The sequence below is a fragment of the Tachypleus tridentatus genome, chromosome 7, assembly GCF_004210375.1.
Source record: "Tachypleus tridentatus isolate NWPU-2018 chromosome 7, ASM421037v1, whole genome shotgun sequence".
In the NCBI taxonomy this organism is placed as follows: Eukaryota; Metazoa; Arthropoda; class Merostomata; order Xiphosura; family Limulidae; genus Tachypleus; species Tachypleus tridentatus.
Window position 1 is genome coordinate 172231452 of NC_134831.1, and position 27189 is coordinate 172258640.

A 27189-nucleotide genomic window follows, 5' to 3' on the forward strand; every position below is an offset into this window, starting at 1 on the left:
ACTGTATAATCTATACAGTTAGATAGACATTTTAGTATGAAACGCAATTATCTAGAGCCATAATATTTCTAAAGTAAATAATTATTCTTAAATTATAATCATTCTCTGAATGAGCTAAATGGTTTAATAAGTTATTTCTGATGTTACTCCCCTGTTGTTGAGAGCAGTAGATCCATGGACTTACAATCTATAATCTGGGATAAGAATTTCCAAGGTAAACATGGCAAATAGCCAGTGTGGGTTTGCTGTAAAATAAACAAATATGATATTAAATTTAAATTTGAATATTAAAGATATTGAAGTATGTTAAGATTTCAGATGGAGAGCATAAAACTGTATCATAAAAAAGTAGCTATTAAATCTTGCAGTTGTAACAAATACAACATTGAAAACAATAAGTAAGACCAGACTAAACAGAGGTTTTAAAATATGTTATTTGCAGTTAGTTAAACCCAAAGTCAATTGCTGCATTGTACAAGGCCAATTACAAAGAAAACTACATTTAAAAGATTGTCTTCAAAACTTCTTGTCTGGAATGTAACAAGCCCTCTGTCGAGAATTATAAGTTTCATTTACAAATGCTTAAGCATGATACTGGATGGTAATACCAATGTAATAGAAATTACCTAAATATCGGATACACAATTAAGCTATAGACAAATGTGAGGAAAACTGACAACAGTGTTGGAGCTGCCAAGAGTGCATTGTACTCTCAAATAAATGTAAAATAAATCTTTCCTCATTTGTTGGTCACTAATGAAATAGAAATTAAAGTCTAACTGTAACTTTGCATTCAACAAACATAAAATTGAACTTTATCAATAGTTGATACAGATAATATTTGGAATGGTGAAAATTAAAGGGTGTTAAGTCGGTCAGTGAAGCTCCTCATTTGTCCATTTGCATGATTCTGTTAAAAATGCCTCCATTGGCAGAGTGATATGTTTGTAGGTGTTACCACTAGAAACCAGGTTTCAATACACGTGGTGAACAGAGCACAGATAGCCCTTTGTGTAGCATATGCTTAATTACAAACATTGTTAACACTGTCAACAATAGAGATAAAGTCTGTATTTTATTAATGGTATTCTCCCATGAATGATGTATTACATAATGTTCGTAATTTCTTTCCTTACAGGCTAATATTATATGTCTTTCATTTCTTTCTCATTCCATTAACGATACAAGATTGGTGATTTTAAGAAAGTGTGTGTCAGTAGGTTACGATTAGTAAACACCATCCAGAACAGATGATGCATTTAAAAGCATCAATTAGGGATAAGTTTCATGTCCTGATTGAAAATGAAAAGTACATTAAACATCTTCTGGGACATTTTTTTAAAACATCTTATGCATTTAACTGTATTATAACTTACTACAGTACTGGTAGCAGTTCTAGCAGTTTCTTTTTATCTGACTGTTTTCCTATTCTAAGTTCTTCAGACATTAGGTGTCACTTCTTTTTAGTTTTGATAATGTTTATCTTTTATGTAGTAGGACAAGGACATTTAATTAATTAGGAAACCCTTGAAACTTTTTCAGAGCAACATTATAATGTCTGTGTCATCAGGTTTAATACAAAATGTTGGGTAATTTCCTCTCTCTTTAAAATGTACTTCCTTGTGACTGTGTCGAATGATTAAAAAAGACCTTATAATAATAGCAATAATACACGAAGCCAGAACGCACAGTTGTTAAAAACATTTTTAAATATACTCTTCAAAAAACGAAACGCAAAAGGCAAAATTTGAGATATATTGTTAATAAGTTTATAACGGGTAGTTCTGTATGACGTGTGAAACTTTGCACATTCTCTGCTGAACATCCAAAGTCTGCAAAGGCGAAGTCCACGCTCACTAGTTAACGTTTAACGTCAATAACGAGTATGCCCCCCGTGAGCATCAATAACTGCTTGGCATCTCCTGCCCATGGAAGCGAAGAGATGACGAATCACATCCTGTGGAATGGCTGTCCACTCAGCCTGCAAAGCTGCTGCAAGCTGAGGTAGAGTCTGCGGTTGAGGTTGTCACCGTCGCAGGGGTCGGTCCAACTCATCCCAAAGATGTTCGATGGGGTTTAAATCTGGTGATCTGGAGGGCCAGGGAAGAACGTTGATGTTGTGGTGTCTCAAGAAGACAGTGGTGAGTCGGGCTGTGTGAGGACGGGCGTTGTTGAAAAACGTCGTTGACGTTCACCATGATGGGTTGCACATGGGGCCTAAGAATCTCGTCGACGGTTGCGTACGGTCTGATCGGAAATCCTACGCAGCCCTGGTATGGTTGATGCAGTAAATGTCGCAGTGGTGGTCCTATCCCGAATGTGACGTAACCGGATGTAGCGATCTTGTGCGGGCGTGGTCACACGAGGTCTGCCAGATCGTGGACGGTCACAAGTTGATCCATGTTGTTGGTAACGATACCATAGCCTTGTGATGGTGCTTGGGTGGACATTCACAGCTCTGGCAACATCTGATCGAGATTTGCCTGCTCCCAAGCGACCAATGGCGTTGTTGCGTTGTGCTTCAGTCAGTCTTTGCGTAACTGTATTGCGTGTCGGTGGCTTAACACTGAGCTATGGAAACCGAGAACCCGTCACTTGTATAGGGATTTTGCACATGTTGCACTTGCAGATCTCTCAAACAGATTTATTGGACACGAATGTGTTTTGGCGAAAAATCCGATGTTTTTCTCCGTTTTCAAAGTGCACAACTTTTATTGTCATTTTGGTCTGACAATCAGTGCCTTAACACGTGTAACATCACATACTCTGAGCTTGTAACGTTATTACATGTATTTCTTTTTCAAATAACAAAAATATCCCTTTTGCATTTCAATTTGGAGTGGCACATATAAGACTTTTTAATTCCTATTCACAAGTTGCAAAAAAGTGTTTTCTCTCTTATTTTTACCCATAGGCTTGATACCGATTTCAGTAAATTTAACTCCCCTCTTTCATATGATAAACTTTATTTATATTTTTTAGCTTCATCTACAATGCATGTTTCTCTTAATAGGCCTTTTAAAGTCACTTCATATTTTACACGACTTCAATCTTTTTTTCCAATTAATGTACCCACACCACGTAAAACAGTTACACTTCATCAATATCTTTATTTGGCACCTCGTATTCATAATTTTATTCCTTATAGTATAAGATCTTCTATTAATCGTGTTAATCAAAAGAAATACTTAAAACAATGGATCTTAAATACTGATGATAATATTCTGGGAATTTTATTTTGATTTTGTAAGTTTTGATTTTATTTTATTATGTGTTTAACCATCACAGGACGAGTTAACTCTTTGTTGATGGTTTTATATTGTTATTTGATTTTTTGTATCTAATTTATTGCTTAATAAATTTATTATTATTATTATTATTATTATTTGCGTTTCTTTTTTTTTGAAAAGTATAGTTACTTTTTCAGTGTATTTATTAAATAAATACAGATGCCACTTAAATACAAATGAGTATTTGTATTTTACAAGTTAATGAGTATTTTATGAGTTAATTTTACAATGAAATAGATAGATGTCACTAAAATACCAAAAAAAAAAGGAATTAACCACCATATTTTCCTTTTGTGGTGTACAGCTCAGGCCATTTTCATCTAAACCTTTAGAAGCTTGCTTTTATCACACAATCATAGTTCTTTTGGAGCTGTACTAAGTGCAATAATAAAGTAGTAGGTGTTGTAAAAATGATTTATGTACTGTGATTTCTAGGTATTTATTTGTTAACTATGCATTGTTCGGCTGGAAACCTGTACGTTATAGCTTTAACAATTGGACGAAAATAGATGTTACCTTGAATTTAAAAATAATAAAACATGAAAGCTACCAATATACAGTTTCAAGAGCTTCAGATAATCTAAATTAAATTAATTTCTTATTACATTGATCTTCTCTTATTTAAAAACTAATAAGGTTTATGTGCATACTTCACTCAAAAACAGACCTGTGTTACTGAATACCATTGAACTTCGACAGTACAATTACTACTGTGAACTCTGTTTAAAACCAGCTATTATTCACAGCTGTAATGTAAAGGTTAATGATTTGAGTTTTGTGTGAAAACGGCCACACATAACACTAAAAAACAAAACTGGTGTACCATTAAATGTTAATAAGTGAGGATTTGCTGTTTGATTTCAAATTTCAAAAGTGTTTATCAGACAAAATGAATAGGAATAAAGGAAACTATATGTTTTTCTTAACCATTTTTACCCTAGATTTAGTTGAGACAACTTGTAAGATTTTGTGTTAGAATAAATAGAGGATTTATATGATACTTGAAACCTTATGAAAATAACTTCTATATTCTTTATTTAAAAAAAAATACCTAAGAGTAAAATATTATTGCATCTCATTAGTCTAAAATAAAAACCTTAACTTGCTTGAAAAAAAAATTGTTATCTGGGGAGATATCCATCAGGAGATGACAAATAATGTTAATTTTGAGAACTAACAGTGTATTTTAAGAGTTCATTGTTTTGTTAACAGTGTAACAGGATGTGCTTCCTGTCTATCTGTGGTATTAAATTACTTATGTGCAAAATTATATTACTACCTGTATTACATTCACAGTATATGTACACATTTATACCTGAGCAAAGGATTTGGGGACATTTATAATAATGATATTAAAACGTTCTTCGTAATCCTATAATTTTTCTTATGTTATTGTCACAATTGGACCATTGTTACATGAAAGATTTCCATGTATTCTAGGAATCCAATCAGTTTTAGAATAACTAATGGAAGTTCTAATTACTTTTAAACTTTTTCCATAACAGTTACACTAATTCAGGTAATAAAAATTAAGTTACATAAATATACACACACTGAAAACTTATCCAATCAAAGTGGGCCTTACTGAGTTGATTGAGTGATGGTTTGACATGTGTGATAATGTTATGTTATCACTATTTTCTGAAAAGAGGTAGAAACTAGAGTAAATTGATTGAAGAATGAAAAGTTAGAAGTCTAATAACAGGTCCACAGAGACAACTGATAAAATTTGCAGGTAGAGGTAATTCTAAATATTATAAACGTGTCTTTGTCAACTAATATATAATTTTATACTACGTACAACTGCTTTTATTTAATATACTTTAAAAACTTAAATAATCCAGTCTGTACCCCTCAATGTGGATTCCTGTATGTGGTGAGGGGACCTCCCAGGGAAGGTTTTGTTCTTTAAATTTACCTCATCTGGCATCTAAACATCCACCAACGTGTTTGCCATGTGTGGTAACCCATGAAGGGGAGGAGAGGATCTTGGTGGTTGAGGTGTCCAACCTGAACACACCACTTTGGCCTTGAATTCCTGTAGACGGGCAGTATTGGGGTGGCCCCCTACGGTCAATTGGCTGGTCCAATGGGTCTAGGGTCAGCCAAGTACCAGTGTTGGACGTTCTCAACGGGTGTTGTGGACATTGTATCTGATGCTGGTGTTTGGGTATAGTGCTCATGAAACCTTGGCATTGCTGAGGTGTTCTTGTTTGACACGTAGTGCATCCCTTCATAGGGCTTTTTTTTATGGACCCCCCCCAAATAAAAACTTAAATAAAATAGTGAAAAAAACAGTCTATAAGTAAAGGACCACGTCTTGAAGATTCTGAGCAGCAATCTTCAACATCTGTACCTCATTTTTTTATATTACATTCTCTTTCAGACAAACCTTCAGGGCAAATGTCTCCCTTTTTATTCAGAAGGAACTAGAGGGACTTGCTGGCTCCCCAAAGTCAGTTATGGGTTACGTCCCATGCTAATTTGAATTCATCTTGAGGAGTTATTGTTGACAGGGAGTTGAAGAATATCTCCGAGTCAGAGCTTCTCGCTGGTTTCTCCACCCAAGGAGTTTCTGCAGTGAGGCATATCTCCACTCGCAAAGATGGAATTATGATGTCGACCATTGCCCTCATTTCAACATTTACATCACTGCATTCACCTGCCACCATCAATGCAGGTTATCTTAATTTCAAAATACGGCCATACATTCCAAACCCTCTCAGATGTTTCCATAGGCAGCGGTTCGGTCACTCGAAGACATCATGTCGTGGTTCAGCATTTGAAATGATTCAAGCTTTTACCCTGAGGCTCGAAAGTTGCTGTTCACTACATCATCGTGACGTATGCTGCTACACATCATTCCATTGGGAGTGCAGACGGATCTCTATGTGCCTCTAAAAGAACCATTCGCAAACCACATGAAAAGTCTTTTAACCTCCATGGTTAAAAAAGTTGACGAATCAACGTCAACACCCATCTCTGTCCCAAACATTCATTTCAGCAAACCCAAAGATTCACTTCCTTTGGTTCTGAGTACAGGCATTTCCTAAAGTATATCTACTTCTCAAGTTGCAAAATGATTATTAATTCACGTCCTCAGTCACAGGAATCCTCTTCCAACGACAAAGATCCAGTTGACCCAGGGCAGGATCCGTGGAGATCAACAGACCTCCCTCGAATAAAGAAAAAAGAAGTGGTCGAAATCAGAAGGGCTCTCCACCCAATTCGCCTTCATGTGAATAAAAATAGCCACACTGATACAATGGAATTGTCCAGATTTACATTCTTATCTGGATGACATCAAAGCACTGATTGCTTCCTACCATCCTGTATGTCTTTCTCTACAGGAAACATTTCTGAAACCTGCTGATACAGTCACCTTTCGGCAGTTTTCTTTGTACAGGAATGACAGGCTGTGTGATGGACGAATGCATGGAGGGGTGGAACTGTTGGTTGATCAGCATGTGCCCACCCTGTCTTTGCCACTTGAAACACCCTTGGAGGCCGTAACCATCCATGTTTCCTTTGGTTGTACCATTACTGTTTGTTCTCTCTACCTGTCTCCTGAAGAGACCTATGATCAATCTGACCTTGATGCTCTCGTTGAACAGTTGCTATCTCCCTTTTTAATCCTGGGGGACTTTAATGGACATCATCCCCTCCGAGGAAGTGCTGATATTGGTAGAGTGTATGCTCTCTGATCACAACCTTTCTCTTTTCAATACTGGTTCTTCTACTTATTTTCATGCACCAAGTCACTCCTTTACTGCTATTGATCTCTCAGTTTGCTTCCCTTCACTATTCTTCAACTTTTCATGGAGGCAGTGATCATTTTCCTATAATTTTGAGAGAGACTGGCTGTGGTTGATGCTACTCGATCCTCGTGCCTCGGTGGAAGCTGAATCAACCAACTGGACCTCTTTCACTGCTCTCACAGAATTTGATCCTGCCATCGTTTGTAAGTCCTCAATAGACATCTGCATGGCAGCAGTGACTGACTGTATTATTCAGGCAGCTGCTCAATGTATCTCTTAAACCTCGACACGTTTTCCATGGTATCCTCGTCCGTGGTAAAATCCTGCTTGCCACATGGTATGGAAGGCTCAAAATCAGGCCTGCGATACTTTTCAAAGGTATCTCACATTGTCGAACTGCATTGCTTTCCAGCAGGCCCGTGCACATGCTCGGCGAGTAAGATGCCAAAGCCAGAATGAATCTCGGATTACGTTCATAACCAGCATATCCTCTACCACAAATTCCAAAGTCATATGGCACAAGATCTGAAAGGTCAGATGGGCAATATAATTCTGTCCCCCTCTTGATCTTGATCTCTGATACCAGGAGCATTGCTGATACTCTAGATGAAAGCTTTTGCCAGGTATCTAGCAATTCTGCTTCATCCTCCACCTTTTTAGCCATCGAGATTCAGGCAGAGTGATCACCTCTTTCTTTTCGAGCTGATTGTTTCTATGACTATAATCGCCCCTTCACACTGGTGGAACTCAAACTAGCAATACATCGGTTGGACCTGATGATGTACACTACGAAATGCTGCACCATCTAGTTCCTGCTTCTCTTGCTATTCTTCTGATTGTTTTTAACTGAATCTGGCAGGAGAATGTTTTTCCTAATACCTGGAGCCATTATCTTACCTTTCTCTAAGCCTGGGAAGGATCCCAAAATTCCTTCAAACTACCATCCAATTGCTTTTATGAGCTGTCTCTGTAAGCCAAGCCCATAGAGAGGATGGTTAATGCATTTTGTGGGACCTCTATTTATATAGGTTATATAGCTATTTGCTCGTTTTTGTTGAAGCATTTTTAATGAAGAGGCGACTCCAATTTCGTGTGGGTTAGACACTTTCCCATTCTTTTCTACAGGAACTTGGAGTCTCTAAGGGCTGTCTTTTGAGTATCATACTTTTCAATATAAAGATTAATAGCATCACTGAACAACTCCCTCTCACATTTCCAAATAGTCTCTATGTCGACGACTTTCACATCTCATGTCAGTCGTCGAACATGAGGTTTATTGAGCGGCAGCTACAAATTGCCCCCAATCGTTTGCTGAAGAGGACCACAGCAAACGGTTTTAACTTTCCTCTTTCTAAAACTGTTTGCATGCACTTTTGCGGCCAACGGGGTATTCACCCTGATTCTGAACTCCGTACTGGTGAAATTGTACTACCTGTGATCTCTAAGACAAAGTTCTTGGGGCTTATTTTCGACTGTAAGTTGACCTTTATACCACACATCAAGCAGCTACGAATCAAATGTACAAGAGCACTAAACATCCTCCGTGTCCTCTCTTCCACCACTTGGGGAGCAGATCGATGTTCTACGCTAAAGATATATCGTGCTCATATTCGATCAAAACTAGACTATCAATCACTGGTCTGTGACTTTGCCAGGACCCCGGCCTTGAAGATGCTGGACTCCATTAATTATCAGGATTTTCAGCTCTCCACTGGGGCTTTCCGCATTTCCTCAGTCCAGAGCTTATACATAGAATCTCATGAACCTTCTCTATACCGTTTGCATCTGTCTTTACTGTATGCTTCAAAACTTTGTTCCTTACCACAGCATCCCACCTAGAGTTGTGTTTTCCTTCCTCGGTGGGCCATGTTTTTTTTCAAAACAGATGATCTGCCATTGTTCGTTTTGGCCTTCGTATTCAAGCGCAATTGGATGAACTGGGTCTGTTCTTGAATAACATTGCTGTATCCACTGGTCAGCCCATCCCACCATGGCTTCTTACGGTCCCCAATTGTAACGTTTGAACTTCGCGTTAGTCATTCTGACTTCGTATGATGATTACAATTATACTACAGAAAGTTCTTTACAACTTTTATTACTGTAGTTACTCTCTTACTACTGTAAACTGGATATAAAAATTGGATTTAACACTATTTAAGTTTTTAATTCAAAAATTAAACTTTGTTTTGTTTTACCTTGATTTCTTTTTAACGACATTGAATAATTTGACTTTAACTTTCTACCGGATGTTTGGTGCAGATAGCCTAGTTGCTTTGCACTTTAAAACGTCAAACCAACCCTTTGTTTCATTTTGAGGCTTTAACTTCACTGTGACTCTTGTTTTCTCATTTTAGTTTAGTTTATTTATTGTTTGTTTTTTTGTGCTCTATCATTCTGTCACAACCTGAAAAACTATCCATAATTAGTGCAGAATAGATACTTTTATCAGGTATATTCAGTTAGTTTATTTTAAATGTTATTACAACTGTTCTGGATAACATTCACGTTAACCACATATTGAAGAGTAAAAGGTTGAATAAGCTAACGGCCTGCAGGGGCGAGCCCATCTCATGAGGTGTCTGTAAGTTAGTGTATGTAAGAGGCTTTTCTTCCCTGTAAATGTCATTTGGAATTGTCTGCGACAGGTGCGACATCTGTTTCTTGTTTACTACATCTTAACATTTTTGTCTGTAAATGAGCAATAATTTAAAGCTATTATTTTTTGCCTCTGAGCTTTGATACAGGCAGAAAGGTCTGGAACCCCAGTAGTAAGTATATAAATATACAAGCACAATCATTTCATTCTGAATATCGATTTTGTTTCATTTGTGTTTGTTTCTTTCATATGCTATCAGGCCCAGCATGGCCTAGTAGTTAGGGCATTCAAATCATAATCTGAGGGTCGTGGGTTTGAATCCCCATCACTGAACATGTTCTCATGCTCAACCGTGGAGACGTTGTAATGTGACAGTTAATGCAATTATTCACTGATAACAGAGTAGCCCAAGAGTTGGGGTGGGTGCTGTTGAATAGCTTCCTTCTCTAAAGTCAGTCATTGTTAAATTTGGGACGGCTAGTGCGGAGAGCCCCCGAGTTGCTTTGTGCAAAATTCTAAACAAACCAAACGGTTTCCGTGTGGGTTCGAAATTATTCTCTGTAGAACATTTCCGAGATCCACTCTTAAGAATCGAACCCCTGATTTTAACGTTGTTAGTCTTTAAACTTCCGCTGTCCAACCGGGAGGAGAACCATATCTGTCAGATTTCATAGCACTTGAATAGCACATATCAAAGATTGACTTTTTCCGACAACATTTCTATATGTTGGCTGATATTTTTGTTGAACCAAATAAAAGCTAGTTCTGCAGAGATAGCCGTTTGGAATACTGGAAAGACGAAAAACATTGACAGCTTATAACTTTCCTTAACCTTTCCAGTTTTACAGAACATCTGGTTTGATTCTTTTTTTGCGTTTTATTCAGCAAGGAAAGAATATTAGGAGAAAAATTACAAAATTAAAGGTTTTATAAAGTGAGCAACTAAGTATAATACCAATAATATCGAAGAACTATAATATTTTGGAGTTTTTAGTATCATAGTCCATCTTAACTTCTACATTCTTGTTTTTGCAAGTTGGTAATCATATATTAAGGTATTTGTATTGTGTATTGAAACTATGAACGGGCCATGGTTTATTTATAAATTGACACATTTAATAAAGTGCAAATTAATTAAACCTAGACGTGTCAAACATGGGTAACTAAATTCCATAGAAGTTATATGCAAGATAATTTTTAAAACGCAACAGTTGGGAGAACGAAACTGATCACGTGCTGGTGATGATTGATGATTGCGTGATTCATGGTGAAAATGATGCACGTGCAAGTAACGTCACCACGCATGGCAAAACCTTTGCAGCAAAACGGCGTACACTTAAGTTTAGTTGTTGTTGTTGTTGTTTTTGGAATTTCGCACAAAGCTACTCGAGGGCTATCTGTGTTAGCCGTCCCTAATTTAGCAGTGTAAGACTAGAGGGAAGACAGCTAGTCATCACCACCCACCGCCAACTCTTGGGCTACTCTTTTACCAACGAATAGTGGGATTGATCGTCACATTATAACGCCCCCACGGCTGGGAGGGGCGAGCATGTTTGGCACGACTCGGGCGCGAACCCGCGACCCTCAGATTACGAAGCGCACGCCTTAACGCGCTAGGCCATGCCAGGAGCCCTTCAGTTTAGAAATAGAAGTTGTAATACTAAATAAGGACATTGAATGTGTCTGTGAGCAGTACAAAGGTTAAAAAAATAAATAACATACTGTTGTTCTTGCCTGTGATTAGAGAATAACAGATATTCATGTGCAGGGACGTAGATGCTGGGAGGGATGGGGAGTATATATCCCCCCCTTCATTTTAGGTGGGGGTTATGGTGCATATAAAAATACCCCCTACAGTTTGGTCTGTTGAATTGTTTTATTGCATCACAGGCCTACAAATTGTGTGTTTGTTCTTGTGATTCTCGTGTTCTTAACAATCGAATTACATAATTAGGCCTAGATGTTGGCTTTTTCAGTAGCCGAAATGTACATCTTTAATATAGACGTGCTTCTAAGCTTTTTCAATCTAAGCGATAGTTCGTAAGTATCAGTCAGTAGGCCTAAGTATACATGCAAGTATCGTGGCAACAAGATTACTCTGTGACTGCACGTTTACAGCTTTCAGGTTCACGTAATCAGAGATTACCAATTTTCAAATTGAACAGTCCAGATAAGTGGTTGCAAAAATCATCCTCCCCCATCGGGTGTAAAAAATCTACGCCCCTGTTCATGTGTATATATACTGGAAAAAACTGTCTGAAGACGTGTGCGTTTTGTAATTTCGATGTTTTTGTTTTTGGCATCTAGTGCAATTGTTCAAGCTCGGAGTCAGTTTGAAAGTGTATTGAAATACACACAAACACTGTGTGTGCTGTAAAATTCTATTTCATGTGAGGATCAGCTAGTGCTGTGTTACATTCGTGTTTGTTTTTCGAACAAAACAATTGCTCTTATCACCATAACTTCGTGTCCACGTGTACTTGAAACATAACAGCTCAACGTACACTCGTGCTAGCGGGTGTGTTGTGTCCCATCTGAAATCTCCATTAGAGAAAAAAATATTGAAATTAAAATAAGAAATTGAAAATACAATGAATATTTTTTTACATGATACACCTACATTCTAACAAGAAACCAATTATAATATTTAAAAATCTTCTTTAGTCTTGTTAAGTATAAAGCTACACAATGGGCTATCTGTGTGGTGTCTGCTACTAGTCTCAAAACTTACTTTTTAATGTCAAAAGAATTAGTTCTGAGCTTTGTTTGATTTTTTAATTTCGCGCAAAGTTACTCGAAGGCTATCTGCGCTAGCTGTTCCTAATTTAGCAGTATAAGACCAGAGGGAAGGCAGCTAGTCATCACCACCCACCGCCAACTCTTGGGCTACTCTTTTACCAACGAATAGTGGTATTGACCGTAACATTATAACGCCCCCACGGCTGGGAGGGCGAGCATGTTTGGTGCGACTGGGATTCGAACCCGCGACCCTCGGATTACGTGTCGAACACCTTAACACGCTTGGCCATGCCGGGCCAAAAGGCAAGCATGTTTGGTGCGACATGGATGCGAACCCCCGACCTTCAGATTACGAGTCGCACGTCTTAGCCCACCTAGCCATGCCGGGCCGTGAGACGGACAGACTGGGAATCAAACACCCTAACCCCAAGGGCGACAGAGTTGAACTTTGCTATTATTACAAACAGCGTAATTCTAAGATATTGGTTTGTTTGTTTTTCATATTCTTCGAAATATTATATATATTAACACAGCTAACTGTCCCGAACATTCTAGAAAACGTTACGCAACTTTAAAGTTACTTGAAAAGAATGAGTGAGAGAGACACCATAATTCAGTCAGTTTAACTGTATGTACCTTTTAATTCATTCCTTCACTTCCATGGGTATGTACAAGTCCCCATATGGAATATCAAATGTAATGTTGGAATTTTATACATTCTGAAGAAAAATGGGGCAGCGTAGCTCAGTGGCCTCGCGCTTTAAATTCTCACTTAAATGACTATGATGTTCTTGTGGTCGTGCTTTGGACTCCCACTCGAATGTTTGCCAATTCGTCATTGACCTACATGACTTTACGTACTTGAACAAAACACTTTATCTCACTTATTTCCTATATTTTGGAATCCTTCACCCCAATGACGCAGTGGTATATTCACAAACTTACAACGCTAGAACCCGGCTTTCAATACCCGTTGTGGGCAGAGCACTTTGCCCTTAACTACAAAGAACCGCTTGTTTCACTCTACAACCAGCTATCTAAGTTCCAGCTGTTAGTTGAGGGTTGACATAGTCTCCCGTTCAAGGGAGGGGGTTCTCCCATTCTCCTTCACTTGAGCCCAACATGGCCAGGTGGTTAGGGAGTTCGACTCGTAATTTGAGGGTCGCGGGTTTGAATCCCTGTCGCACCAAACATGCTCGCCATTTCAAGACCACCAAAGCTTTTGGATTCTAGATTAAATTTTGTGCATTTCTCCTGCTTTTTCGGAAAGTAATTTTGATTCATTTGTATTGGGAAAGATTGATATGAGAGGGAACAACACCCCGTGTCCTACTCCAATGTGAAATTTTTATAACAACGTATGAAGTAATCCAAAAATGGTTTGCACACCTAAATATCTCAGAATTATAACTGACTTCTTAATAAAGACATGCGAGTATCACGTGTAGCTTGGTTGTGCTGATACCTTTGTAACCGAAATAAGTGTTTTTGTAATTCTACAAATAACTTTGTTGTGTACACTTTAAGCAGATGTTTATCACATGGTTGCGACAGTGTAAACATGACATCACCGTGGACCTTCACCTTGCTTTTTGAAACGAACCTCTGAAATAACAACGATTGTTGTTACTTAATAACATGATTGGCCGTTTTATCTTCACTTCTGAATAATAACTATATTTAAAGAGGATTGTCTTCAGTCTTTTTTTTTCCTTTTCTCTCTCTTTTTGGTCAAAATATACTACAATTTTATAAAACAATCTTATTAGTGGCTGGAAGTTAAGAAACCACTAAAACTAAGAAATTCGTTCACTAACTGTGTAAAAAGATAACAGAAACCGTTATCAGAATGTTCAGGCTTTGACTTCAACAATAGTTTGGATAGAGATTAACTTTTGAAGTTTAGTTAGACTGACATTCACAGTCAGTTTATTTATTATTAGTGAGATCGAAATATTCTTCTTTAATAAAAACACGTGACTGAGAATTCAGAAGTCAATTCTTTTATATATATGTGCGAGTGTTCATCTGTCTCTCGTTTACGGCGGCCGCTTCCCGCGTTGCGTTTGAAAAGCTGTGCACGCAGGGAAAGTTCCACATTCATTTTTGAAGTAACAGAAGAACAAACACGAATAATATTGATGCCATATTTTATTTCACAATCAAGATATTTTACACTAACTTGTTACACAGGACTGTAGCAAGGATAGGGCAGGAGGGGAAGTTGCCCAAGGCACAACCAGAAGGGGACGAAGTCCAAGCGCTAAGCCTGTTACCCAGTAATTTATGAAGAATTATACAGACTGGAAATTTGCACATATTGCATAAATGTTTGGCTACAGATATGATGTTAGGAACTAATCACACTAATTCACATTTTAAACTGTTACGTAGCTTAAAAAATATAAATGTAGATACATCGTATGTTATTGGTGAGTACTCTTAGCATGACTTAAATATTGAACAATTACTTTTCTTGGTGGGTGGTATAAGTAGTTCAGAGCTTTGGCTGTGAGTGAAACCAAGAATGTAACAGAATTGACTTTTAAAAGTCCATGAAATAATTTAAACTGATAGATTTAACTTAAACGTTTCCCGTCACTGGGAACGGGAACTTTTACTTGTTACTAATGTTGTAAAGTTTGGCAAGACCCTGGTTACAGCAAAAAACAAATTACATCTAGCAGAATATATTCACGAGATCCATTATCAACCATTTTTGAGGTTGCTCAGGTGTTTAAAGAATACCATATTATGTATGCTACAAATTAAATTATTGATTTATATCCAAGTTATATTAAAGCAGTTGGTATAATTGTTCGTAATGAAAGCTTGAACTTTCTCAAACAACAGGTTCAACTAATTTAAAACTGAAATCCTATTGGTAATACAGGTATACAAGAACCTTAAATATAAAATAAATATTGGAGAGAAAAACACGTGTCAATATTTTAAAAAGGAGTGGTGGTATACATAGATCGGACCTATATACGACAATAACATTTAAACATTCTGTAACCATTTTAAAGTGCGCCAGTGTGGTCTGGTGGTTGAGGTGCTCAATTCGTAATCTTTGAGTCATGGGTTTAAACTACCTCACCGAACATGCTATTTGGGCTTTGGGAGCGTTGTAATGTGTGATCAATTCTCTTTGTGTTGATTCAAGAATAGACCATGAGCCTGGAATTGTCTGATGATTAAAGCTTTGAATTTGAAATTTGCGAATCACGAATTCGAATCCCCGTCGCCGACTATGCTTGCCCTTTCAGCCATGTGAGCATTATAATGTGACGGTCAGTTCCACTTTTCCAATTTTCATTGTTAGTGGGTGATGTTTATTAGTTGCCTTCTCACTGGTTTATCACTTTTAAAGTAGGCACTGCTAGAGCAGATATCACTCTAGTAGCTTTACGCAAAATTCAACAAAACAGAGTTTAGGTTTGTTTTAGCCGTGAGCACAGGTCGGACACTTGGCAGAGTTCTCGATCAAGTAGATGGCGAACCGGGTTCGATACCACAAAACATTTCCTGCACTTAAAGACGAGGATGTTTTATAAGAGTGGGAGTCAATTCTTTGCCATGGATTGTAGACTGCTTTTGATTGGCTCCCTTTTTTCTTATCATTAGTTTAAAATTACAAAATTCAAATGTGTGTGCTTTTTTACATATTACTTTATATTAGTCTCGATACAGGTATGCATTTGAAAAAAAAATGTTATACGCAATGTTTTTTATCTACTTATTTTTAAGTATAACTGGGACGAATACTCCACCTTGTGGCAAAATTGGAAGTGGAACCGTGTAGGGTAGCAAATCTTTGAGGTACCTGACATTTCCGTTTTCGTCACACAAATCCAGAGTCGCTAACAGATAAATATATACATTTTTAAAGAAGCTATGAGAACAATGACACTAACAGTTTAATGTTGTATTGGCTATTCTCCTGTGGTATTTAAGGTCTCTGTCTTATTTTGTGTAAAAAAAGTTAACTCGCACACGTTCTTATGTTTAACTTCTCAAATCTATGAGGCGAACATTAACGATTCTTCCAACACACCAATTATGGCCAATTTCATTATTAAACTAAAATAATTTTCATTAGAATTTTTATAAGTTAATTTCCACTTTAAACTATTTCCAGCAGAAAAGTTTATTTGTTGTTAAGAGCAGGGCTATATATACGATAGCCTACCTGTACTTTGCCCACTGCGGGTATCAAAACTAGATTTTTGGCGCTATAAGTCCTCATTAGTGGCCCTGATCCACCGGAAGACTTAGGTATATCTGATTATCAAGCTTCGTAAGCTAAAGAGCCTGGCATGGCCAAGCGCGTAAGGCGTGCGACTCGTAATCCGAGGGTCGCGGGTTCGTGCCCGCGTCGTGCTAAACATGCTCGCCCTCCCAGCCGTGGGGGTGTATAATGTGACGGTCAATCCCACTATTCGTTGGTAAAAGAGTAGCCCAAGAGCTGGCGGTGGGTGGTGATGACTAGCTGCCTTCCCTCTAGTTTTACACTGCTAAATTAGGGACGGCTAGCACAGATAGCCCTCGAGTAGCTTTGTGCGAAATTCCAAAAACAAACAAACAAACAAATCGTAAGTTAACTATCTATTAGTGAATGGTGTTTTTGTAAGACCTAATTTTCAATAACTAATTCTTTTTTTTACAACTTGAACTGTTCGGTAGTTGCTGATTTGTTTAAGAGCAAAGCCACATTGAGCTATCTGCTGTGTCCACCGCGGGAAATCGAATCCAAGAGAATAATTTATAAGTAAGTAGATTTCTCTCTGACTCGCTGCGGAACAAACTTTAATTTGCTGACCAAAGGAAGTTGTATTTGATTTAATTTTATGGTTTTTAACAACAATTGCAAAGGGATAAGTTTACTATAAACCTAATCTCTACATTTACGTTTTTTTCTGTCTTTATTATTATTATTATATATATTTAGTGCTTCCTGGTGTTTTATTTACTTAAATTTTTGAGGGTCAACACAGAGGATTGAGAACATTATATTAAAGAGATTTTGAATATGCAAATCTCCAATAACGTTACAACCATAGCCAGTATAAAACTGCTTGGAACGACATTGTTTGAAAATATGCGAGTTTGTGATACCACCGAATATTCATCACTTTGAAGAAAGGTACGTAAGAGCCCACATCATACATTAAGATCAAAACAATTTTTTTTTAATAAAAAATTTAGAATTTCCAAAACAGGGATATCCCTTGTACTTAATGACACTGGAAAATAAATGAATATGGATTAACGTGGGAACCCAGGACCATCGTTAAAGATGCTTGTAACAAGTTGTACAGCAGACGTAGTAAGCAAAGTAAACTTCTTGTAACATATGATAATCTATGGACACAATGGTCAGAGGCAAAAGTCGTCCACATTAAATACGAAAACAAATTGATCAAGCCACTGGACACAGAGCGTATGGGTTTCTGCATGATCGACCTATTGAAGTGAGCACTTTAAAACCTTCATCCTCATACAACAGATGTAGCATGAAAATATACAGGAAAGTGCGTGTGTTTTTGTTGCTTTTTTTAATGAGAGTCTTAGGACGTTGTCTTTTGCAATGGTAACTATGCAGCACGATAGTCATCAGAAAAACCAATACAACATGGCCAAGTGGAGTAATGACATGGAAATTGTTTTAATGTAATAAGGTAATTAATTTCTCTTTTTGTGTGTGTATAGATGTGTGTGAATTCGAACCTTGGATTTCTTGTCTTAATTCTTATTCATCTTAATTACCATGACTTCTAAACCTTCCCCCTTACACGCCCCCCGTTAGTGTAGCGGTAAGTCTACGAATTTACAACGCTAAAATCAAAGGTTCGATTCCCCTCGGTGGGCTCAGCAGATAGCCCAATGTGGCTTTGCTTTAAGAAAACACACACTCCCATCACATTTCTCTGTTCTTATGAATATAGATTGCTTTAACTCCTAAACAGGACATCACATTGATATATTTCTTCGTTCCTAAAGGATTTATTGAACAGCTTCTACTATTAACGTAAATAAAGAAATTCATTCAAAACATTGTAGAGTCTACAGTTACTTGCACTTTAAGGACAGAATAAATTTTCAGCTATACTGCTACAAAGCAATGCCATTTGGCATTTAGTCTGGGTGTGTAATTAGGCAAAAGGAGTTTTCACGAGTCTAGCAGTTTCTAGAAACTCTTGAATTTGTCTAAAATTAAAATTCAATAGTTCATTGACGAATTATTCTTTAATATGCATTTTTTTCGATCTTTCAGGACAGCAGATTTGCTAGTGAAATCCTATATTTGTCTTTTCACTGCCTTTACTGATGATCGTCAGTGTATGACTGAATTATTTTTTCTCAGTAAGTTTGCCTTTATGTTTTTATTTTATTTTAAGTACATGTTATTCCCTTAAATGTTTTATTACTTTATCCTACTTTACAATGCAATAACTACTTGCATTTGACAATCAGCGGTTCTTAAGTTCAGTTCTAATAATAAAGCATGTTTATTTATATATCAGATTTTTTTTATCGTGTCTTGTTTCTTTTCTTCCTCCACAACATCTACCCTTACAGATACCACGTCACCTCTTGATTTAACATTGACATTACTACATCGAATACTGGTTAAATAAGAACATATTTTCTCCAGGTTTAAGGTTAGGCGTGGCCAGGTGGTTAAGGCGCTTGGTTCGCACTCTAAGTGTCACGAGTTCGCCTCTTTTCAGCTGTGGGCGCGTTATAAAGTAACAGTTAATTCCACTATGTGTTGGTAAAGAGTAACCCAAGGGTTGGCGGTGGGCGACGATGACTAGCTGCCTTTCCTCTAGTCTTACACTACTTAATTATGACGACTAGCAAAGATAGCCCTCGTATAGCTGTAGGCGAAATTTAAAACAAACATTTTCCAATGAGAGAAATATATTTAACGCAAGTGTGTAAAAGTTGGATATAAGTGTTCGAAAACAAAATTACCTAACCCTAAAGACATCTACTGCAACAATGAAGACGGTCGCTTTTCTTATATATAAGACACGCTTATTTTATGATTTCGGGTTTCGAGTTCAGTACGTGTTGTTGACTAGTTGCCTTCCTTCTAGTTTTTTTATCTCTGAATTTGGGATGGTTAGCGCAGATAACTCTCGTGTAGCTTTACGCGAAATTCAAACGAGATTTAAGTCGAATATTACAATAACATACATTGAATTCTCACCTTATTTGTCACAACCTACTTTCACCTTAATATAATCTAGGATATATGTGACACTACAGTTGGCATTAACAAAAAAAATGCATGTAAAAATATAATTTAATATCAAAATATATTTTTAGCACAATAAATATAAATCCTGCTACCCAAAGAAACGTCCAAAATTTAAAACTTATTTACTATCCAGGGCCTGGCATGGCCAAGCGCGTAAGGCGTGCGACTCGTAATCCGAGGGTCACGGGTTCGGGCCCGCGTCGCACTAAACATGGTCGCCCTCCCAGCTGTGGGGGCGTATAATGTTACGGTCAATCCCACTATTCATTGGTAAAAAGTAGCCCAAGAGTTGGCGGTGGGTGGTGATGACTAGCTGCCTTCCCTCTAGTCTTACACTGCTAAATTAGGGACGGCTAGCACATATAGCCCTCGAGTAGCTTTGCGCGAAATTCCAAAAAAACAAACAAACATTTACTATTCAAAATAATATCTCTTCATTTAACAATTTTTTTATTAAATTATGGAAACTTTGCTATTTATATTTTAACCTGTTTTCGTTTCCCGGTGGGACAGCAATAAATATGCACTTACAATGCTAAAATTCAAGGTACGAGTTTCCTCGATGGAAAAAGGATATATTTTAATGTGGCTATGCTTTAAAACCAATAAAAACCATACTTCGTTTAAAAACCTTCAGTTTTGAGGTTTATTTAGTAATATGCGCATACATTTACTTCAAAACGCGAAACTAAATATTTCGTTAAATATTTTTAGGAATAATTTTAATTACAGCTAACAGGTTTAGTTATAGAAATATAATTTATAACTGAATGAACCTTTTTAACAATAAATGCAAAACTAATTTATAGCAAACTTCGTTCTAATGTGATTACAGAAATGTCAAAATGCATCAAAGAATCTCACTGTCGCCTCGTTTTGGGATATTGCCTCGTTCTGGGATGTCATGACAGCAAATCACAAAATGGAATGACACATTTGTTACTTTTGTCGATGTACTGAGGATGTGAATGCAACATGTTTATATAGGTGTGATTAAATCTACATTTACCTAAAAACCGGAAATGATAGAAGCAAATATACAAATAAATCTCATTCTTTGGTAAAGCAAATGGCAAGTCCGTACTGCATATATTTCTTTTTTTGACTTGTTTCCCACGAAGTGTATTGATTTATTTTTATTATTATTGTCCTTGTAGCACGTCTACAGTGATGTATGATCAATTAATTAATTTCGCGATAATAATAATTGATAAAAAAGTTCCAAACGTAAACCACAGTTTTTCAGTTTCACTAATTTATTTTTTTACTTTTATTTCATTATCTTGTGCTAACTCTTGGCCATATTTTTAGGATTTGATTACCTTAAACAATAACGATAAAGGTACTTTATGTATATTTAATTTTCAATTGCTACTGAAATCATATAATGCGTTCTAATACCTTTTTTATTAGGTGGGGAAGGAGGCGAGAGCCCCGGTTACCATACTGTTAGCTTCTTAACTTTTGCTCGATGTGACGTCTATAATGAATTGCCAAAAAAACTTTTGTTCAATTTCTCCATGTATATTTTTAAGCAAGGCATTCGCACTTGCTGAGTAGTTCACAGTAGCTTAGTGCTTGCGTGAAGGTGGAGATGGGTTTCGGTCTAATCACCTGTGGTCATACAGTTATAGTGCAACTGCTTATGTAATTTAACGTTTTGGATATTTTTGAATTTATGTGAACAGTCCAATTCCTTAAGCTACATTTCATGCAAATTAGCTTTCAGATTTAATATCGAAGTGCCTATTTTTTACTTTTTTTTTTAGAGCATGCCTCCAGACTACTCTAGAATTAGCATGCTGATTTGTTGGTTTTGATCTCACATATTAGAACTCTCGTTTTAAACATGAGCCTGTTTTGCTTATAACATTTAAAATTCGCTTCACTTTTCAGTTTGTGCTAAAATAAAGATCTTGTTTTCAGCATTATTTTTTATTTGGTTATTTCGGATTCACCTCTTTTAGGCCAATTGGTTTTTAATGGGTTGTAAGTCTTAGGCACTCATATTATAAGATTATAATTAATGTGATAAGTGAGTTCGTTACTGAATTCGAGTTAACAATATTATTTTAGGTTTTATTGCTTAGTTTATTTAGGCCTAACTCTTCAAAGACATGCTAAATTAATTTCATTAATTATTTCGCTGTCAAGTACATTTTTCACTTATTACAAACAAATCTAAACGGTGGGCCTATTACTGTGAAAGTTACTCAAGGCTTAACACTAATAGTGAGTAACGTTAAAATTAGATAGAGCTAAGCCTAATATTGTAGCTTGTGACCATGAAAGACAAAATTAAAATATATTTTGCGTCATATCATAAATAGCAACCAAAATACAGACATAGGCCTATATTATATTATGAGATAATAATACAATATTACCATTAAACTTAACTCTAAAATACATGGTGATTTCTGTTCAATGCTAAACGTCCGTTCTTTCGACAAATCTCTTTTAGCCTAGTGCCTATAATAAACCCAGTTTCACTTAGATGTTTTGAAAAGTTGGAAAAATTGTAAAATACGTCGAGACCGAAGAAAGGTTTCATTAGCCATGTTTCAGGCATACCTTCTCAGACATATAAAATGTGTGTGTAACTGTAATTCGAAACTTAGCTAATTAAAAAAGAAATGAATGATAAATTAACGGTTAAAATACTTTAAATTAAACATATCAGTTTATCCTTTATTATTTTTATCCGAATTTTTTCATTTGTGTTTTGAAGAACAACTTTTATTATCAGAAATAAAACGTTACTATTCTAAGTTTTATATTTTAATGTGTAATTTATTCGTTAAGTAGTTGCAAATATTTGGTGATCTAATGCGATGTTAACGTCATATTAGCCCTATAAATACTTAAAACGAGGATAGATTATGTAAGCTATGCTCCGTTTGAGAATTGAGACACAAAGAAAGTTGAAATAAAACAGAGCTATTGTGAGCCTGCATTGATTTTACGTTAATCCTAGCATTGTTGTTAGATATATCATTTGTAGGCCTAAGCATTTTACGCACTGCTCAACTTCAAGTTGTAGAAACGTTTCAAAGGATAAAATAAATTGATTTAATCTCATTAAGTGGACTGGATGTTGAATTATTTTTACTCGATAATTTAAAAAAAAAAAAACACACAAAGAAAGAATGGCATTACAACATTAAGTTTTTTCTGATTTTTGTCATACAATAAAATGAAATAATAACAATGATAATAATAAGAACCAATCAGTTAGAACAAGGAAATCCAGTAGAAAACTATATAGTTGAGTTTTGAATTTCGCGCAAAACTACTTAAGGCCTATCTACACCAGCCGTCCCTAATTCAGCATTGTAAAACTAGAGGGAAGGTAGTTAGCCATCACCAACTATCGCCAACTCTTGGGCTTTTACCAACGAATATTTAATTTGACCGTCACATTATAACGCTCCCACGGCTGAAAGGGTGAGCATGTTTGGTGTGACGGGAATTCGAACCCGCGACCCTCAGATTACGAGTCGATTGCTTTAACCACTTGGCCATGCTGGGCTTACTATACAGTTACAAACATAAACAACAAAATATAATGGAAAGAATTTAAAATTGATCACAATGGATAGTGCTTCCAAACATAATCTGGAGGAATATTTCTGAAAGATAAAGAAGTATATGGGGAGAAAAAAAGTCTGCACTAATGTGATTTTTATCACGAATTTTAGGTCTACTGTATTATAGTGTTACACTGCACAACAAAGTGTTTGCTTCTTGAACACTGTTGGGTGTTCCTTATAGATTTGTGGCTGCTGATCACGAAAATCACATCCAAATTTGCCCATCACGCACCGTTTCATCGAAATCTTCAGTTTTGTCATGTTTTTTATTATATTTGTGTCCAAAAATTTTCGTTCCTGTATGAGACCTATGAGCAATGTTTTGTGCAGTCTGGGCAGGTCCAGGAATGAAATTAGACCAGGTTGGAAGCTGTTCTGTGGAAGTATGCAGCCCGGCCATGCCTGGGCAAGCCGGAGCCAGTTTGATACTGTCTCAGCAGGCTATAAAAGTGGCTTGCATACACAGATGCTGCTCATTGGATTAATAGAGACCTTATAGTGTGAATGTATTGTTTCAGAATATAACATTGCCTCAGTAGCACTGTAACAAGTAAGTTAGATGTTATAGACGTTTTACAGGACGACTGGTGTCGGTCAATATGTCTCGTCAATGTTGTAACAGTTGCGATACATTCTGCTATATTTGTGGCGAGTGTACGTTTATTCATCAGAGACGCTCAATGACTGCTCTTGTGAAGAAAGCACATCATCTGTACTTCGACTGCAAAATTGATGATCAAGACCAGGAATAGGTGCCTTACATTTGCATTTGTTGTGCGACATGTGCTGTCTGTCTGAGAGCTTGGCTAAGAGGCACTCGACAGACAACGCCGTTTGCTGTCCCGATGATATGGCGAGAACAGAAAGACCATGTGACGGGCTGTTACTTCTGTTTGACTAATGTGTCTGGTTTCTCTGCCAAAAACATGAAGTCAATTGAATACCTTAATCTGCCTTTAGCAATGAGACCCGTGCCACATGACGACATTCCTCTAATTCCGAAACCACCAGAGGAATGGACCTTAGATGAACCAGATGAAGATACTGCAATGCAGGGAACTGGCAGTGACATTGATCCGGATTTTGAACCGTGCTCCTCAGGCGATCCACATCTCATAGCACAGTCAGAATTAAACAATCTGGTCAGATATTTGACTCTGTCGAAAGCAAAAGCCGAATTGCTGGATTCGAGACTGCAGGAATGGTATTTGCTGTCACCAGGTACGAAAATTTCTGTTTTTCAAAGCCGCCAAGATGATATAACCAAATTCTTTGCACAAGTTGACAGTCTCTGTTTCTGTGTTGACATCGAAGGATTTTTCTCTGCTTTGAGTTGTGACCATGACCCGCAAGAGTGGCGTGTCTTTATTGATTCATCACTGTTAAGCCTCAAAGCTGTTCCGTTACACAATGACAATGTTGACACTTCAATACCTGTTGGCTATGTAGCACACATGAAAGAAACTTACGAGAACATGGAAATGTTGCTAAAGCACATCCAGTACAGCAAGTACAACTGAAATATCTGTGTGACGGTCAATCCCACTATTCGTTGGTAAAAGAGTAGCCCAGAAGTTGGCGGTGGGTGGTGATGACTAGTTGCCTTCTCTCTAGTCTTACACTACTAAATTAGGGACGGCTAGCACAGATAGGCCTCGAGTAGCTTTGTGCGAAATTCCAAAACAAACAAATACTTTGTTTTTTATATTTGGTCGCCCTGTTTCCTAAACTTTGGAGAAAGTTCCATACATTAAGGCCTCACATTATTCCAGACTTCCTTCAGACCAAACCATACTGAATATAAATGTCTAGAAACATATAAATTAAATAAACAGTATACAACGGTTGTGATTATCAGAGCATGGAACTGACATATGCGTTAGCTCTGATCTTAGTCAACGTACACATTTTTTAAATTATAGCATTATAGCAATTTGTGGTGTATTAAAATAAAGTACAGAACAACGTTTCGACTTTCTTAGGTTATCTTCAGGTTAATCTAGAAACTATATTATATTCTGTCAGCGGTAAGAAGTCAGTTCAATTATTATTTTCTATGTGTTTATTGCAATTGTTGTTCATAGCTTGGTGTTATCTCCTCCACGAGAAAATTAATTACATTTTAATTTTTTACATATTCCATCCCTCTAAAAGTGGCGCTGTGAGATGCACCGGTAGTCACGCGCTTCACGTGACCATTACGAGTAGTCAAACAGGTGCTTTTGTCGCGTTTAATGTTGTTGTCGGATATGAGTAATGCGAAGTGTCTGGGGGGTGAACGTATAAACGTAATTTCGAAGTTGAATCGCACGTTTATAGGATTCGTAGTTAATTTGCCGTATTGGTTGGATTTAAAGAGTTAAAACTTTATTTTTACATGTTAGATTAAAAAAATGAAGTTGAAAATATTTATATTAACGTTAATTGCTTGTAGTTTTATCCTTGATGAAACTTGTCTATGCTTGAATAGTTCGTCAGAAAACTGTACAGTAGGCGACTTTGACTTATCAGCACTTAGTGGGTAAGTGAATACAATATTGTATTTAGTATCTTTATACGCTGAATTTATATACTGAAGTAGGTTTGAAAATTAAGTTTTGGAAGAAGGCAGACTGGTAAACGTAGAATCTAATTTTTCACTATGTATGATTATTGAATTTAAATTATTTGCAGTTTCAATCTGATAAATTGAAAGAAAAGGCTGCTATTAATAGTAATAGCCCTAGTGTACTGAAAATATGTAATATTGAACAAGTCACACAACGGGGAAACACTATGAATCTGAACTAAACAGTCTCAAGGTTCTTGAATTATGTTATCACTATCTGGATCATGGATTGAATTTTCACCAATATTTCCTCATCCATGTTCCTTAAAGTACAGACTCTGTAACTCCCTTTCCATTCCCAGTTACAAGACCAGGACTCTTCTGGTTTTATAAGTTGTTTTACAGAAATATATGGTATTTTGTTTCACAATGAAAAATAATTACAGTATTATATTTACTAGATAATGAAGATATAATACACTATTTGATACAGCATACCTATCAGAACTTGAACATTTTTTGCATAGAACCATAAGGATTGGTTTCATCATCTTTCTTGAATACATTTGCAAATAATAGAAGAATCTTTACCAATACCACCAAAACAAATAGAAACATATTGTGTATGATATCTATTTTTAAAAAAATGTAACTGATAATTGTTGATTGGAAATGTTTTTTAAAAGTGATCATTGAAATGTTATTGGATCTGTTGCTTGGAATGAGGCTGGAAGGGAAAAATAGAGTATTTTAGTTGGATAATGAACTGAAGTAATCTAAAAGTTAGTGATTTTACCTTTCAATTAAAATATACATCCAAAACAATGATCCACTAGAAATTAACTGTTGGTTATCCACAATATTTATAAAACATGGTGCTACTTCAGTGTTGTTTACAAAATTGAGTTAAAACAAGTTAGTTGCATGTTTCATAAATACTTTATTTACAACTAAGGTTTCATCAGTAAAGCCATCATCAAGTGCAGATGAAGTCATGGTTGTAATAAATGATGTGGCTGTGAAATGTGCAGCTATCTTACTTTTCTTCAGTTTTGTTATTATTGAGTTTCACTAAGTACTGACAGTTTCAAATATCAGTTCCATATTGTTTATTTAGAGTGGTATTTTTAATGTATGTCGACATTCTGTAAAATGCTGTTGCTTTGTGCTAGAAATTAATCTCCATAGCGATATTAATATTCTAGAGGATGTTGAGAGATCTTTAGGTCATCTTTACACTCACATTTTTATCACTATTGTACTTGGTATAGACATCTCTTTTGTTATATTCAACCCTCACATTTTTTCATAGACTTCTTTAGGGTTGTGGCTTCTGTCATACCTGATGACACTGTAGTAGTGTCCGAGTGTTCCATATGTTAACTTCTCTCTTTT

General features: G+C 36.5%; 1 protein-coding gene across 2 annotated transcripts in view; it reads left to right on the forward strand.

The window, feature by feature from the left end:
• Positions 1–25456: 25456 nt before the first annotated feature.
• Positions 25457–27189, forward strand: part of Lerp (lysosomal enzyme receptor protein) — a 69199-nt gene continuing 67466 nt past the window's right edge. For both annotated transcript variants that reach the window (XM_076515677.1, XM_076515678.1), the window contains exon 1: positions 25457–25767. In XM_076515677.1, the coding sequence (XP_076371792.1) occupies positions 25640–25767 (128 nt within the window). In that variant the 5' untranslated portion in view covers positions 25457–25639. The remainder of the gene's footprint in view (positions 25768–27189) is intronic.